This window comes from Balaenoptera acutorostrata, chromosome 1 (assembly GCF_949987535.1).
Source record: "Balaenoptera acutorostrata chromosome 1, mBalAcu1.1, whole genome shotgun sequence".
Lineage (NCBI taxonomy): Eukaryota > Metazoa > Chordata > Mammalia > Artiodactyla > Balaenopteridae > Balaenoptera > Balaenoptera acutorostrata.
The window spans coordinates 97,433,804-97,449,141 of NC_080064.1; the positions used below are offsets into that span (position 1 = coordinate 97,433,804).

General features: G+C 57.2%; 1 protein-coding gene across 1 annotated transcript; it reads right to left on the reverse strand.

The window, feature by feature from the left end:
- Nucleotides 1–1,230: 1,230 nt before the first annotated feature.
- Nucleotides 1,231–11,368, reverse strand: ALX3 (ALX homeobox 3). The gene is made up of 4 exons (XM_007169630.2): nt 11,092–11,368; nt 5,576–5,892; nt 2,570–2,698; nt 1,231–2,157 (listed from the first exon to the last, which is right to left on the reverse strand). The coding sequence occupies exons 1-4, from the start codon at nt 11,366–11,368 to the stop codon at nt 1,849–1,851; spliced, it is 1,032 nt and encodes a 343-aa protein (XP_007169692.2). The 3' UTR covers nt 1,231–1,848.
- Between the last annotated feature and the right edge of the window lie 3,970 nt (nt 11,369–15,338).

A 15,338-nucleotide genomic window follows, 5' to 3' on the forward strand; every position in this document is an offset into this window, starting at 1 on the left:
GGAATTAGAAGTGTGGGTTTGTACCCCAGTTCATTATTGACCAGCTGGGCGAAGGTGGTTCTGTTCATCAGCAGTAGCTGGGGCTGCCTCTCCGTACTGCCCAGACTCTTCCCTTCCTGGTGCACATGGGGCTCCCACCTGGACCTCAGAAGCCAGGCCCTCAAATGAAGGGAAGGGAAGAGAAGGAGGACACTGGTTTCCTCTGGGTGATGCTTGGGCCTTGTCACAGTGACTGTCTTGGCTGGTAAATCCGATCTGATGGATTTGCACTCTCCTTGGGAAGAAGCACGGCCCTGGCCACTGGAATCTTTGTGTGCTTGGGTTTCTCTGGGCCTGGAGGAGGAGGCCCGGGGTCGGGGAGCTGGGCTGCTAGCTGAGGCTGAGCTGCTCTGAGCAATGTGGTTGTGTTTACTGGGAGGGTGGGAGGGCCAGGCCTGCTTCTTTCCTGCCTTCCAGGAAGATAAGGCAGAAAGCGGGGATGAAGGATAGAATGGGTAATACTCTGAAACCACAAGAAAGAGTCCTGGCTTTCGTCTCTGCCCTACAGCTCAGACATGCTCCTGGGCGTCTGGGAGCAGGGAATGGCCACACCCCCACTACTCTGGGGTCCCAGCCTAGGGGAGCTCAGAACCCTCGGTGGGCTTCCTGGACTTCCGTTCCATCTCCCCTCCAGTGTCAGTTCAGCCACAAGCTTATTTCAGCTCTCTCACTCCCCTTCCCATGCCGAATTTTCCCTTCCAGATGAGCCCAGCAACCCTAGAGCTGGGCTTTTCCCTTCCTCCTTGTACCAGCCGAAGCCACAGGGACCCCGAGCAGGTGACAGAGCCAGGCATGGCACACATTGAGGGCTGGCCGCAGGCCCATCTTCCCCTAGCCTCTAGGATCCCTGCTTGGACCCCAGGCACAGACCAGCCTTAGAGCAACCAAGTGCCAAACCCTGAGGATACACAATCACCTGGTATAAAAAATACTGCCACTTTTATTATTATGCTGGGCAGCACATTTTTTACAAAAGTACCTTTACAAAAGTGGGGTTTGGAATCTCAGGGGCTGAGTCTGTGGAAATCTGTTTTATTCTTACCAACAGCCAGTGAGTAAACCAAGGGAGCCTAAGGTTTCCATGGCATTGCTCTGGCCTGATCTCATGGAAGAGAATCCAAATATTTGGTGGTTTCTGGTGGAATTTCTGCCCCTTGGAGGGGGAAGAGGACTCCATAGCATGTTGCAGGAGGGGGCACATGTTGCAGGTCAAGAGTAGAGATGGCTGAGCAGGGGAGAAGGGGTACCTTTTACACTGACCTCCAGTTTACAGGCCCTTGTCAGTGCCAGACGCTGGGTGCACGCCCCCTTGTGGTGGGAGGGGGAAGTGAGGCCGGCCCTAGGTTGTCATACAAGACTGGTTTCCCCTAAGAGGCAGGGAGCGCCGCCCAGTTCAACCTGTTTCGTCCTCCCATTTTCCTGCATTCCCTGAATGAAGTGCCAGTTAAGTTGTTTCAGCTGGAGGGATGACAGTTAAACTCAGACAAAGTCTGAAGGAAGCAGGGCAGTATCTTTTTCCCTCTGGCCCAGGGTTTGGGGGAGGGGACCCAGTGTGTGGTAGGAAGAGTCCTACCTGCTTTGAAGCCCCTTTTCTCCTGGGCAACCTCACCTTATTCTAACAGAAAAGATTCTGTAGCTTGTTCCCTGCGGAAGCCTGAGGGTCCCAGCTGCTCTGCCGGGGCCTCCAGGAACCATCTGGGCCTTGGAGGCAGAGGTGTGTCCTCTCTGGCATCCAGGCCGGGGTGGGGTGGGAGCAGCTGGAAACAGAAACGGGGTTGGGCAGCTCAGTCTGCATGTCCACGTGACAGATCATGTGGTCCAGTTCAGCAGGCTGGGTGGCTCCTTGGACTTCACCCTGAGTGAGATGAGGCTTGGAGACTTATAGTCGCCATCCGGGGAGGGCTCAAAGCTGGGGCCCCCTAGGGCAGGGGAAAAGCCATGGATGGAGTAGATGCCAGGGTGGGCTCCAGGAGAGGCTGGTACCCCCATGAAGCCAGCCACATTCCCATGAGAGTGGGAGTATGGAGACATGCATGGGGAGGGGATGCCCTCTGGAGACATAAGGCAGGGCCCCCTGGGGCTCCCAGACCCTGGACTGGGCCACAGGGAGTTCTGCAGCTGAAAAGAGAGAGAGAAAAAGAAAGCCCATGAATCAGGAGCCTGGGGGGCCTCCTTACCTAGGGACTCTCTCATTGCCCTTACGGCTCCAGAAACTTTACAAGAAAACTCCACTTGGTCCCGGTCTAGAATCTGCTCCCTCCTACCACCAACACTTGCAGTGGCATCTCAGAAGACCCCTGCCATTACATCTCAAAATGAGATTTCCTCTAGTGATTCCTTTGTACCAACTGCTCTGCATACATCATTCATGAGACTGGTAAAAGCCCATTTTGCAGAGGAAGAAGGGATTTACCCACAATCACTTGGAGCCCTAATGCTGCTCCAGGTCTCCCTGGGGCCACAGTTCACACTCTTGCTGGCTTCCCCATGGAATTGCCAGGCCCCGAGTCTGGGTGGGGAGGGGTCTCACCTGGGGATGGCTGTCGGTTCGGGGCAGCATGGAGATGTCATAGGCAGACGTGAAGGGGTTCCGCCCCTCCTGGATCTTCCCATAACGCTCACGCTTCCGCCACTTGGCTCTGCGGTTTTGAAACCAGACCTGGGGGCAGGTTGGGAGAGGTTGAGGGGGTGATAAAGCAGCCCTGAGGCGTGGAGCCCACTGGGGAGAGAGTTGATGGTTGCATCCTCCTGTGGGGTGGTGGGGAGCTGGCTCCAGGCTGGAGGATCTTGAGTTGCAGGAACTTATAAATTCACATCATCCTCAGGGCCAGGGAGGGAGCTGGGATGGGGCCTAAGAGAGGCCCAAGCCCAGAGCGGGTTTATTGGCCCCATGGGCCCTCCCCCGCTCCCGGGGCTGAGTCACTCTCTGGTTCTCCAGCCTGGCTGTGTCTGGTAAGGGTATCATTGGGGTCCGTGGCCTCAGAGGCCCTGCACCAGTACACATATGTTGGGTTTCTAGCCCCCCTGCCTCATCTCTTTCCCAGTGTTCCCACCTTACCGCATCTGAGAAATCTTAAAGATATTTCTGTTCGGGTCCTGTCCTGCTTCTGCTTAAACTCTCAGTGGTTCCCGGGAGACCTCGGCCTAGAGCCCAGCTCCTTCACAAGGCCCCTTGGCACTGACCCCTGCCCCTCCCCACAGCCTCAACTCCTGTCAGGCAACAACACTCAATTCTTCTCAATTCTTCTTAGCTGCCTCTCACCCCAGCTCGCCTTTAAAACACTCTGCTATCTTGCTCCTCCTGCCTTTGCCCACGTTTTCCCTGCCTGCGCTACCCATCCCCCCCCCCATACATCTGAGCTGGGCACCCTCCACTGGACTTCCTAAATACCCCAGCATTGCTCTCATTATACTTACCACATCCCACTACCATTATCTGTTTTGGAATCTGCCTTTCCCATTCATTTGTGAGCTCTTGGCGGGTGGGATGGCATACCCGTGTGCTGTGCACATATCTGGGGTGGATTTGTCATCTGGTATGTGCCCTATGTGTATTGGTGCACGTATTGTGTATCTATCATATAATAAACTTTTATGTGTCAGGCTATAGGCTGGACATTGGCAATATCAAAACCAAACCAAACCCAAAAAATCCTCCTGCTTTCCAGGGATTTAGCTGGGAGCCACAACAAAAGAAGCTGCGAGCGTGTAAAAGTAACCCTACCTGAGTCCCTCACTCCCCACACTGCCTCTCATGCAGGCAGGATCCCAGAGCAGGCCTGGGGCAAGGCTGAGGAAGGACCCGCAACCGGCTCTCCTTTCCCTACTCTCCCTTCCCTGCAGGAGATGAAAGAGCCTGGAGTTGCTGATCACTTTTCTGGGAATTCTTCCCTGTCACCACCCGCTCTCCCCTCCTCGCTCTGAACCTGCCCCCTGCACTGTCCCGTGTGGTCCCCTTATTCCTCCCAACGGGGTGAGGTCTATGGGTGGTGTCATGCGTCTGCCAAGCATCCCTACTCTTGGGCTTCAATCATCATGGAAGCTTCTAGACTAGGTCTGGGGGGCCTTGTGGCCACGCCTCCACGCTTTTAGAGTTGAAAAGGCCTAGAAGAGCAGTGGGGGAAGTGTGCTCCGCTTCCCCAAAGCAGTTGCACCGGGGCAGCTATTCAGAGTCCCCCCACCCCCACTAAGGCCTGCTGGGGTGTCTGGATAGGTGACATTTGGACTTCTACGGCTTATGTGGTCTGGGGTTACCTTGAATGCTGGGCCTCTTACCCTGATGGCCCCAGTCCCTGAGGAGCCCTGGGGAACAGTTCTGGAAGTCTGTTTTGGGTTCCACCTGGTAGGAACATGGAAGCAGGAAGACCCAGCAGAGAAGGGGAAACAGCCCAACTCCCTCTGATCCTATGTTGAATCCAGCTGCAGGGCCTTCTCTGCTAGGCCGCAGCTGGCCTCTTTATAGACTGACTGCTGGTTCCCACATTCTGCCAGAGCTGGCCCCTGCCCCAGTGCCCTCGGAGCCTCTGGAGGGGCCCCACCCAGATTGTGATAAGCGTGAGCTCTGCCCCTACTGAGTCGCCTCTGCCGGGAGAGGGACTGTCCTCTGCTTAGAGGTCACCTCCTCACCTTTCCCAAGAGGCCCAAACCCAACCCTTCTCCCGGTGCCTCTTATTTGGCATCAGGGAGCCTGCTGCATATCAAGCAGGTTCAGAGCAAGGCAGCAGTGACCATCTTCCTCTTGGGCCAGACTCTTATTGAAGCCTCCTTTTCCATCCCCACCTCCTGTCTGCCACCTTCATGTTCTTGCTCACTTCCAGCATGCCTTGGACATGGATTCCCTTCCCTTCTTCTTTTCCCAGCATTCCTCCATCCTCCCACCCCATCTACACAGGCTGGGCTCCACCCTAGTGAAGCTGGCAACAGCCCCATCCCGCCCCGGGGCCTGATTTCTGTTGGGGAAGAGTTTGTTGTGGGCAGGGGCTCCCGGACAGGCTCTCCCAGCCACAGTCTGGGAGTTGGCAGGACTGAGGTCACTGGTTCAGGATGGCTTTAAGCATCACCGATCCTGAGACCCAAGGCAGGGACCCTCCCCACTCTGGGCAGCTACCTTGGGAGAAGCCCTGATTCGTGTTTTAGCATTTCACGTCTTCCAAAATGCACACATCTGTGATCCTCAAAGATTCTCCTTATGCAGGTAGTACTATCATTCCCTTTTCTTAAATTGGGAAACCAAGACAGAGATTCAGTGACATGCCCCAAGTCACCTGGTCAGCTAGAAGTGGCAGAGTTAGGACTCCCATACAGGTCTTTTGACTCTCCAGGAGCCTGTCACCCCCATCCCATGCAGGAGCCTCAACTTGGGCCGCAAGCCTGTGGCTGCAGCAGAGCAGGGCGTGGAGGGGAGCCCAGGAGGGCCGACGGGGGCAGGCCGACTCTGTGTGGCGCCAGCGCCCACCTCTCCCGGCCCCTCCGTGGCCCGGCTTATGGTCTGGATGGTTGAGGCAGCCAGAGAGCCCTGTGGCCGGGGTGCCCTCACCTGTACCCGGGCCTCGGTGAGGTCCGTGCGCAGAGCCAGCTGCTCCCGGGCATACACATCAGGGTAGTGGGTTTTCTGGAAGACTTTCTCCAGCTCCTCCAGCTGGAACGTGCTGAAGGTCGTGCGGTTACGGCGCTTCTTGCTCTTGTTCTTGGCCAACTCCATGGAGTCAGGGAGTCCCGGGGACAGAGGGACACGCAGGCTGGCCAGGCAGGGGCCTGGGGAGCCTGGCAAGTTAGAGGGCCCGTCTCGGGGGCCCCCTCGGCAGTCCAAGGGCAGCTGGGGGAAGCTGGCAGCTTTGGAGGCCTTCTCCTCAGCTGCAATGGAAAACACAAAAAGGAGGATGGAAACCGAACCGGGGGGTTTTGTGGGTGGAATAGAGGGAGGGGGAAGAACGTTGACGCTTCAGTCCCCGCCTCCCCCTTCCTTTTTCCTCCCGTCCTCCTGGCAGCCACCCTTCAAGGGAGCCTGGCATTCGGAGGCCTGCCTGCTGAGCCTCCAGCTGGGGAGGGGGCCCTGGGGAACCATGTGCTCTGTGGTCTGGGCGGATCTGCTGGGGATGGAGGGGGGTTCATTTCGGGGAAGTATTCTGTGGTGGCGCGTCCCACAGGGCGTGGAGGTGCCAGGATTGATGCCATGGCAGGGCCTAGCACAGGGGCGGGAAGAGGGGGTGGCCTCCTTGCCCCTGACTCTGCAGGCCTTGGCTCCCATGCCCATGCCTCTGCTCCAGGACTGGATAGGGCCAGGGATACTCAGAACACCTTTGGCTGATCTGGCTGGGCCTTATTCTCTGAACCCCAAGTCTCAGGACAATGTCAAATCCCCCTGCCCTGGGGTGTGAAAGGCAAGATGGGGCAAAGAAGCTTCAAGAAGGATTGTCAAATTCCTCTGAAAATACTGATGTTTGGGCAAGGACTTAAGCTCCAGCATTAGAGAGCAGGAGATAGGAGACAGGCTATGCTCGGAGAAGGAGAGGTAGGGGACAGTGTGGAAACAGGGCACAGTTCCATAGCCCATCATTCTTGTCATCGTCTGCCCCTCCCCTCCCCAGGAGTTTCTGACGGCTCCCCCATTGCCCACGATTAACAAGCAGCCCCACTCTGACGTGCTAGCCCTCACTCAGGAAACTTGATGGAGCTCTACCACGACCAGGGCATGGTGAAAAATAGGTCACCCTGATCACCCCGCCCTCTCCCTCTGGCAAGGACCCCCAGCAGCGTCGCCATGAAATCTCTTCTTAACAGTCCTCTGGGATGGCAGAAGCAGCGCCACAAAGATGCCCCACTGATTCACACAGGCTCTTCCCTGGCCCCAGGCCCATCCCCAGTGGGGGCCTGGCCCCCAGGAGGCCCAGCGAGCTGGCACCAAGAGGCAATTTCTTTCCCAGGACTTAGTGTTGGGATCACAGCTTGGGGGGTGGGGGGTGGGGGGCGGGGATAGAACTGGAGAGATGGGCTCTGGGGTTCTGGGTCTGACGGGTTCCTGTCTGCCTGTGGAGGACAAGTTGGGCGAGGTCCCCCCAAGCTGGAAGGTGGTGGGTGACCTCCCAGGACCACCCAGGCTGTGAAATAAGCTACGCTTCACGAGTGTGTCCTGGAGGCTAGGGAGAGTCAGGGAGGGCCTGCCCTCAGGCCGGTGCATAGTGACAGCCCAGACACCAGGCTTCTTTCATAATTCAGGTGGAGCATAGGTGGGGAAAATGCTTCAGTCCCTGACTTCTATTCCTGGGCAACACATTTTGGTTCTGGGGTAGTTCCACCTGGTAGGACCTGAGGAAGGAGGACTCAATGGAAGTTGAACCAAATAATTTTAAATGGTCAGGAAGACCAGGGAGACTGGGAGGGGGCACTGTACACACAGCAGGCCTGAGAGGGAGGGGTCTCGGTATCTTGGATTCAGAGGGAGGGACAGCTGGACTCCAGGCAGAAAAGGGCGAGGGTGGCTCAGGGATGGGGTCAGAGGAGCACTGATGTCACTGCAGAGGGCTCCCCAAAGCTCTGGGGCTTGCTCATCTGCCTCTTGGGCCCTCAGTGACTGTCTCAGTAGGATCTGCCCAGATTGGAAGTGATCAGACCTGGAGCTCTGGGACTTGCCTTCTTGACCTTAAGCCACCCAGCTACCAGGGTAAAGGATGAAAATGCAGCAGGCCGTCTCAGAATAGCTATCCAAAAAAAGAGCCAAGCCTGCCGGCCCCTGCTGGCCTCCTGGGAGTCGGCCTCCCAGGACTGCCCATTCTGCAGCCCTCTCAGAGGACCACAGAACTTCTTCCCTTTTCATTGCCATTGTCCTGGAACCTCCATCCGCCTGGAGGTCTCCAGTGTAAGGGCAGCAACCCCCCCACTTTGGAGACAGGGGCGTGCCTCATAGAACACCAAGCAGCCTCCTGAGGAGCAAGGCCCAGAGGAGAAAAGAGATGGAGGTGGGCTAAACGAAGGGCAGCGATCAAAGAAAGGCAGAGCAGGAATAGAAGCCAGCAGTTGGAATCTAAGCTTATTAGGGGAAAGATGCACTGTAAGCCCGGCGCGTGTTTAAGATGTGCACAGGCTCTGTACAGGAGTCACTTGCCCCTGGTGGGGACACTGGGTGATTAAGAGGGTAGTGCTCCTGTTGGAGATAGGAAGCCTCGGAGCTCAGCACTGGGGTGTCCGTGGCCTGCACAACCGCAGAACCGCAGCAGCAGGCTGTTGGGCCTGAAAGACAAGAGTCAGGAGGAGCACCAGCAGAGCTCTGTCCCTGACTCGGCTCTCACACCCCGTGCACTCCCCCACGCGGGGGGCTGCCAGAGCCCCTAGCGGCTGCCTCGAAGCCTTGGCAGGTCGGGAGCCGCACAGCTCGGGCTGCCTACCGGGAGCCCCGCTGGCCCCATGGATGGCGTCCATCGACGCCGCAGGACCAGCCATCCGGCTTTCAGCTTTCGCGGCAGCCTTGCTCCGCGCGCGCGCCCTTTCCCAAGCGACCCGCAGAGCTCTCTGAAGCCTGGGCTTCCGCTGCTCCGGCTGAATATCCGAAGCTGGTGTGGACCTACACGCCGTTTGTAAACCCCCAGTGGGGCCTTGGTGCTCTCCCTCGAGGTTCCCAGTCTTGCCCTAGAGGCCTCAGCCGGGGCCAACGGCTGAGGACTCTTCTTGAAGTCCGCGGCCGGCCCGGAGACCACGGTCAGCCTCGTTATCTGGCTCAGGGCCTCAGCGGCGGCGGGCGCGTTGCGAGATCAAGAAGCCAAGCTAGGGGACAGACCCCGGCAGAGCAGGAAGAGCCAGGCACTTCTCCGTCCCTCTGAGCAGCCACGCGCTGAGGGCGCGAAGATGGCTGGCGCCGCCAGGACGCGACCGCGGGGCAGACCGGGGCTTGGCGCTCTCCGCACAGGGCGGCCAAGGGCTGGAGAGGAGCGCCGTGCCAGGCTCTCGAGCGCCCAATTGCCCGGCCTCGCAAGGATCGCGCAGCAGATGGGCGCAGCTGCGCGCTCACTGGTCTGAACTGGAAACGCTCGGAGCTCGTTATTTTAAAAGCCAAGAAATTAAGCGGGTTCCCCCTTTGACCAACGTTTCCCACCAAGCCGACCGCGCGGCCCCAGTCCCCGGGGCTGTCCCTCCCTAGCAGCCCAGCTCTGCCACACGGACGCAGGCCACCCGCCCGCCTGCCGAGTTCAGGCCAGGGCACTGGGGAGGCCAGTGGCGGCCGGGGTCTCTACCCAGTCTCGGCTCGCACCCGCCGCGCCTCCTTTTCGTTTGGTCTGTCCTCTGCTCAATTGGAATCGTTAATTTCCTTCTCCCACTTGTTCCCATTTTGCTATTTTCTACTCTTTTAGGATGTCCTTTTTTTCTTTCGTATTGTCTGTCTGCTGCTTCTCTCTTCCTCCGTTCCCTCCTTCTCCATTTACCCGCTTCGTTCGATCCTCCCCTTGCTTTCTTTTTTTCCTTCGTTCATTTATTCCTTTCCGTTCTGCCCAGTTCGCCGACCGCCTTTTAGCTCTCCTTCTTTCCTCTCTCCTCTGTTGTTTTGTCCAATTTCCTTTTCCCTCTTTTTGGTGGTTGTTTACACTTTTTGGTTTTCTTTCCACGCATTTCGTTGTTAACACCCTCGCCGTCGCTAGATTCCTCCCCGCCGCTCGTTCTGCTCCAGCGCTCTCCGTAGTTTGCTCGGCGCCGGGGCCGGGGCCGGTCGCGATCCTGGCGGTCCGTGCGGGATCCGTCGCGCCCAGCAGGGACGCGGACCTGCAGGGTGGGTCCTGCCGGACGCAGCGCGCCAAGCCAGGCCGGGTACCTGTCCCCGGCGGTGCTCACGGCGCTGCGCGGCCGCCGCCGTCTGGCTGGGATCAGAGGAGCCAGGCCAACTGCTTCTCATTAAGTCCCAACTGTGGTTTTTATCAGGAGAGCCTCTTTCAAAGGGCACAGACACGAAGCTCCGCGGACTCGCTCATTTCCTCCGCTGACCCCCACACACCTCCCAGCCCTCCCCTACACATTCCCACCGCCCCGACTGGGCGAAGGCCCGAGCTGCCTGCCCTCTCCGAGGAGGCCCGCGAGGCGCCAGCGGGGCGGAGGCGGGTTGCAGCCGATCTCGGAGGATCCAGCTCTGGGCCTAAGCTGCGGGATGTGGCAGCAAAGATGAGGCGGGCGCGGGCACCGACATTTCCACAGGTCAGCCGGTGCAGCGGGCGGCGGCGGGGTTGCGAACCCGCCCGCCAGGCCCCGGAGTTCAGGCGCGTTCTTGGGAGACGGCGCGGTCCAACTGGCCTTAGCGAATAGGGCACCGGCCCAGGAGCCGGAGGCACCCAGGGGTTAGGCCCGCTCCCGACGGCCCCGCGGTGACGATCCAGTGCGAGGAAGCCAAGACTGCGAGAAGGGCGGCCATCGCCGTGCATAACGACGGGGAGGCCAGGTTAGTCTGGGAAATAAGAACACAGTTATTCCGTATTGAGAACGGCCCCGGCACTGCGGCACTAGCCGCGGCCACTGCGCCGAGCGCCTAAGGCGCAGGCAGCAGCGCCTTTCCCGGGGAGGCCAGGCCGCAGCCCTCGGCTAAGTCCCAGCGTGGCCAATGTAGGTCGGGGCCCGCCTCAGGGCCCTCAGCGGGCGCCAGACACAAAAGCCGCGCTTCTCTCCCCGCATCGGGGCCAAGAGTTAAGTGTAGCGCCCGGGCCCTGGGCCCGGTCCGGGCTTCGGGGTCGGTGTCAGTTCCAGCCCAACTCCGGCCAAGCACGATCTCTCTTTCCCGGTTCCGGCCTCCTTCGGGCCCGAGTGGGCCCCGGGCCGTCGCCACTCCACCCTCTCTCGACCTCCCGCCTCCCATTCCCGCCACCAGAGGCACGCGTGGCTCTGCCTCCCGCACCGCGCTGGCTTTCGCCCGGCCGGGACCAGCGCCGGTCCGGCTTCAGAGGGAGCCGTGGCGAAGGGCGAGAGAGGTAAAAAGTTAAGAATAGGCGAGCGGAGAGGGAAGCGGGGAGGCCCCTGCGGGCCCGGGGGTGGAAGACGGAGAGCTGGTAGGGGCTGCGCGCTACGCCCCGCGCCGCGCTTTACCTTCCGCGGGGCCCTCGTAGAAGTGGCCGCCGTTGAGCGCCGGGCTGGGGCCGAGGTCCTGCAGGTACTTGGCGGGCGGCTTGGCCGGCTCCGGGAGGTAGGGCTCCAGGGGCCCGCAGGCCGGAAAGCGGGTCAGCCGCGGGCCGCGGGGTGGCGCGGGGTGCAGGTGAGGCGCGGCGGCCGGGGTTCCCTGGGGGCCCGGAGGCTCATCCCCGGCGGCCGCGTAGGGGCGAGGCCCGGGCCCCACGCCGAAAGGCGCGCAGCTCTCCGGGTCCATGCCGGCTCGGGGCGCACAGGCCGCCGGGGGCTCCGGGGCTCGCGCTGCCCGCGCGGCCTGTGAGCGCCCGCCAAGGGGGAGGGACCTGGGCGCGGGGGCGCGGAGCCCCCGGGAGCGGCGCGCGCCGCGGGGGGCGGGGGACAGGGGAGGGGGCCGCACTCTGACTTAATGCTGGAACCATCCACGTCACGTGCGGCCCCGCGCGGGTTAACCCCTCGGAGCCCGGGAGCCCCCTGATTCACTCCAGTCGCGGTATCAGAAGCAGTTGGAGAGGGGGAGGAAAGCACCCCCTCTCGAGGGCAGGGTCCCTTTTGTCTGCCCATCTTGGTGAGTCCCTTGTTTAGGACAGCACCCTTGGCCCTGATATCTGGCCCGGAGGCTCTTGACCCTGGAGGGGTGAGGCAGTTCGGGGGTAGAGACCACCTCCACCCCCAACAAATACTTTTAGGCCTGGTCTCCTGACATTAGCCTGGGATAATGGCCAGGCAGCAGGTAGGGGCTGGGCTGGGACTTTATCTAACTCTCTTTACTGGGAGTTGGAAAAACTTGCCTCCAGCAAAAACACCTCCGTTAGAGAGCTCTTGTTTCGGGGAGAGGAGTCACTGGGAGTGTTGTGTGGAAACAGCTCTTATCTGGCAATGGGGGCTGGGAGCTGGGCACGATCATTGCTTAGCTGTGGAGGCTTGAACTAGCCACTTAGTGTCCTCATCTGACTGTGGAGGTTGGACAGAGTCAATCCTCATAGTCTTTCTGTATATTCCTGGTGGGTTTCAGAAGCAGAGGCAGGGCCAGAGCAGACATGGGGGCTCCCAGAGGCAGCTCAGGACTGAACAGAGTCCAGCAGAGGTCACCTTAGGAGCAGGTGGAGGAATACCTAGAGGGTTTTGTGTTTGAACAGCAGGCAGGGAGTGAATGACTTTTCGTGGGCAAATGATCTGGAAGTGCCTGGGGAACCACTGGAGAGAGGCTGTCTGCAGCTCAGACCTTGGGGCTCTGCTGCCCCAGGCCTGCCACTTTGGAAGGAGGCCAAGGTAGGAACCACGTCTCCTAAGAGTTGGGTCTCCCTAGCCAAAAGGAAGCAGAGGACTAAAGCAGTAGCTTAGAATTTCCGAAAAGTGAAACAACCTCCACCCTACCTAAGATCTGGGAAGAAATACCCAAGGGCCCTAGGACCCTGCTTACTTCAGTGGATTGAGGAGTCCCTAGGTCTGGTTACACGGATTTTTATTTTCAATGCCTCCAGAGACTACCAAGAGGGGTGGGGAGTCAAACATCATTTGTATTTCATTTGAATTCTCAATTTTTAAAGGAATCCAAGGGCCCTGGTGTGAACACCTCCCTCTTCCGCTGGGGGCTTAGAGGGGGTTTCTTGGCTGTCCTCAGCCAGAGTTGGGCTGTAAATCAAGGCCAAACAGGAACCAGAAGCCTTGCATCTCACAAGTAGTCATTAAGCCATTATTAAACGTACCATAACTTCTCTGAAGCCTTATTGGTTTAAACACCACATTGGAGGCATTATGGCCATTAGGGCCCCTAATCACAGACTGCAGACTGGGGTAGTGAGATGGGAGCACCTGGGGCTGCTATTTCCAGCCAAGAGGGAGGCTTAGCTTGGAATTAAGCTTCCTCTCTGGCCTCACCAGGGGGATCCATTCTCTAGGATCCAGTGGATCCCAGCTCTGGGCAACCAACTTGTATTGATCACTTTTGCCCATTAATAAGGGTTTTTCAACAGTTATTGGGTTAGTAAGTCAACTATACCTCAATTTAAAAAATAACAGATATTGGGTCAGGGCTGTAGATATTGTTGACTTTTTTAGGAGCATGTTAATGTCAATTCAGGACACCTCTTCTGTTTAACAAAGTAATCAAGCAGCTTACTGTGGAAGATGGAAGTATGACACAGGAAAAACATCATCAACAGTCTAAACAAGGCAGCTTAGCTTAAATGCCAAGTGTTTTGCCTCCGGTGATAACCGTTCTGAGGCTCAGTCTACTCATAATAAAAATGGGCCACACACATGGACGAGGGATATTTGAGAAGCACTTATCTTGATGGCTGTGATGAGCTGTGTTCATTTAAGAGATTATTATTATCATTAAGCGATCCAGAAACTGCAGCCCAGATTTCTGGGCTACATCACTGAATTGGTGGAAGGCTCCTGACCCCAGATGGAAGGGGCCAGAATCTGGGGCTGAGCAGAGAGACCTAGGGACCTGCACCCCTTCCCAAGCCCAGAAGTTCCTCCTGCCATTCTCCCGCTCTTTGAACAGAACCAGTTTCCATGCTGAGATGGTGTTGCCAATTGAACTGAGGTGGCAGGAAATCACAGATTACATTTAAGTTGGGTTAGGTAGATGGGGTTGCCCCTCTGGGAGGGTTTTCTTCCAGGACCATGCAAAACAGAGTACTGAGAGGAGCCTTTCCTTCTCTCCTTTTAAACCACTAGTGCAAACTCTTACCTTTATCCATATATGATCTGGGCAGGTGCATAGAAAAAACAAAAATGCAACCTCAGAGTTATTAAGTTTTCCCTTCTTAGGAGGGCTGAGAGATCATGAAGCATAGGGGCCCTCATTTTACAGATAAAAACAACAGCTAACACATAGTATGTATAGTGTGCCAGGCACTATCTAATGTATCCTCTCTATATGGATTTACTTAACCCTCACAACAACCCCAGGAAGGAGGCACGGTTATTATCCCCATTTTACAGAGAGAGACTGAGGCCACAGAAGGGAGCCATCTGTCTAGCGTAGATACAGCCACTTAGTGGCAGAACCAAAATTTACGCTCACATCCATGGTTTCCCACCTGATACCAGCTGTCTCTCAGTCGTTCTTCAGCTAACGTAACAAAGCTGGAATCATTCGATGCACACCCTCCTTCTCCCAGAGGAAGGTCAGAACTTCTTCCTGAGAGGGAATTTGAGGCCAGAGTGGATGGAGACAGTCGGTCCAAGATGGAGCCGTGCTGCTGCCTTTCTGATCACCAAGTGACAGTTTATTGAGACTCGCTATACCCAGCTATGGTGGCCAGGACAGTAGGTGGAGGGTGGTTTCTGCTAAGCTGAGACCAAATGAAACAGAGCATCTAACACCTGAGAGGTTTTATGACCCACCAACACAGCCAGATGTGGGGCAGAGTTTTAAGAGAATTTGTGAGTTCACCATTCGTGCTATTTAATAACCAGCTGAATTACAATAGCATTTTGTCACTGATGTAGTGTCCAAAGACTCAGTGCGATGAGCTGATAGGATGATCCAGACAACTCTGGGTCCTATCGTGTAAAAAAAATGTCTCCACCTGCTGAGGAAAACCTACTTTTAAAATGGGAATGAAGGACTTCCCTGGTGGTGCAGTGGTTAAGAATCCGCCTGCCAACGCAGGGGACACGGGTTCGAGCCCCGGCCCGGGAAGATCCCACGTGCCGCGGAGCAACTAAGCCCCTGCACAACTACTGAGCCTGTGCTCTAGGGCCCGCGAGCCACAACTACTGAGACTGTGTGCCACAACTACTGAAGCCCGCATGCCTAGAGCCCGTGCCCCGCAACAAGAGAAGCCACCGCAATGAGAAGCCCGCGTACCGCAACAAAGACCCAATGCAGCCAAAAAAGAAATTAAAAAAAAAAAAAAGGAAATGATACTTATTGGCTGTTTCTAGGCAACTGTTTTACAGTGACTGATTGTTTCATTCATTCATTCATTTAATAGGAGGACCTATTATGTGACAGGCATCTGCTGGCAGTGGGATACAGCAGAGAGCAAGACAGACATGACCCCTGCTTTCATGGAGTGTAAACTTTGCTGGAATGGAAATGTCTCCTCCACAATGAAAAAAAAAAATCGTCATTTGGATGTGAATGAGAATGGAATCTGGTCTCCAGAGCAGAGTTCCTGGCTTCTAGGCTCAACTGTAAGGTCAGTTCTTGAACTAGGGAAACATCAGTCCCAACTTCAGCTTTCCTT

What these genes read in the sequence shown, in the direction of transcription:
- ALX3 (XM_007169630.2), bottom strand. Translation starts at nt 11,368, where the DNA reads ATGGACCCGGAGAGCTGCGCGCCTTTCGGCGTGGGGCCCGGGCCTCGC. An exon ending in CTACGAGGGCCCCGCGGAAG is followed by an intron (nt 5,893 to 11,091) that starts GTAAAGCGCGGC and finishes TTTCCATTGCAG; the next exon opens with CTGAGGAGAAGGCCTCCAAA. An exon ending in GAACCGACAGCCATCCCCAG is followed by an intron (nt 2,158 to 2,569) that starts GTGAGACCCCTC and finishes CTCTCTTTTCAG; the next exon opens with CTGCAGAACTCCCTGTGGCC.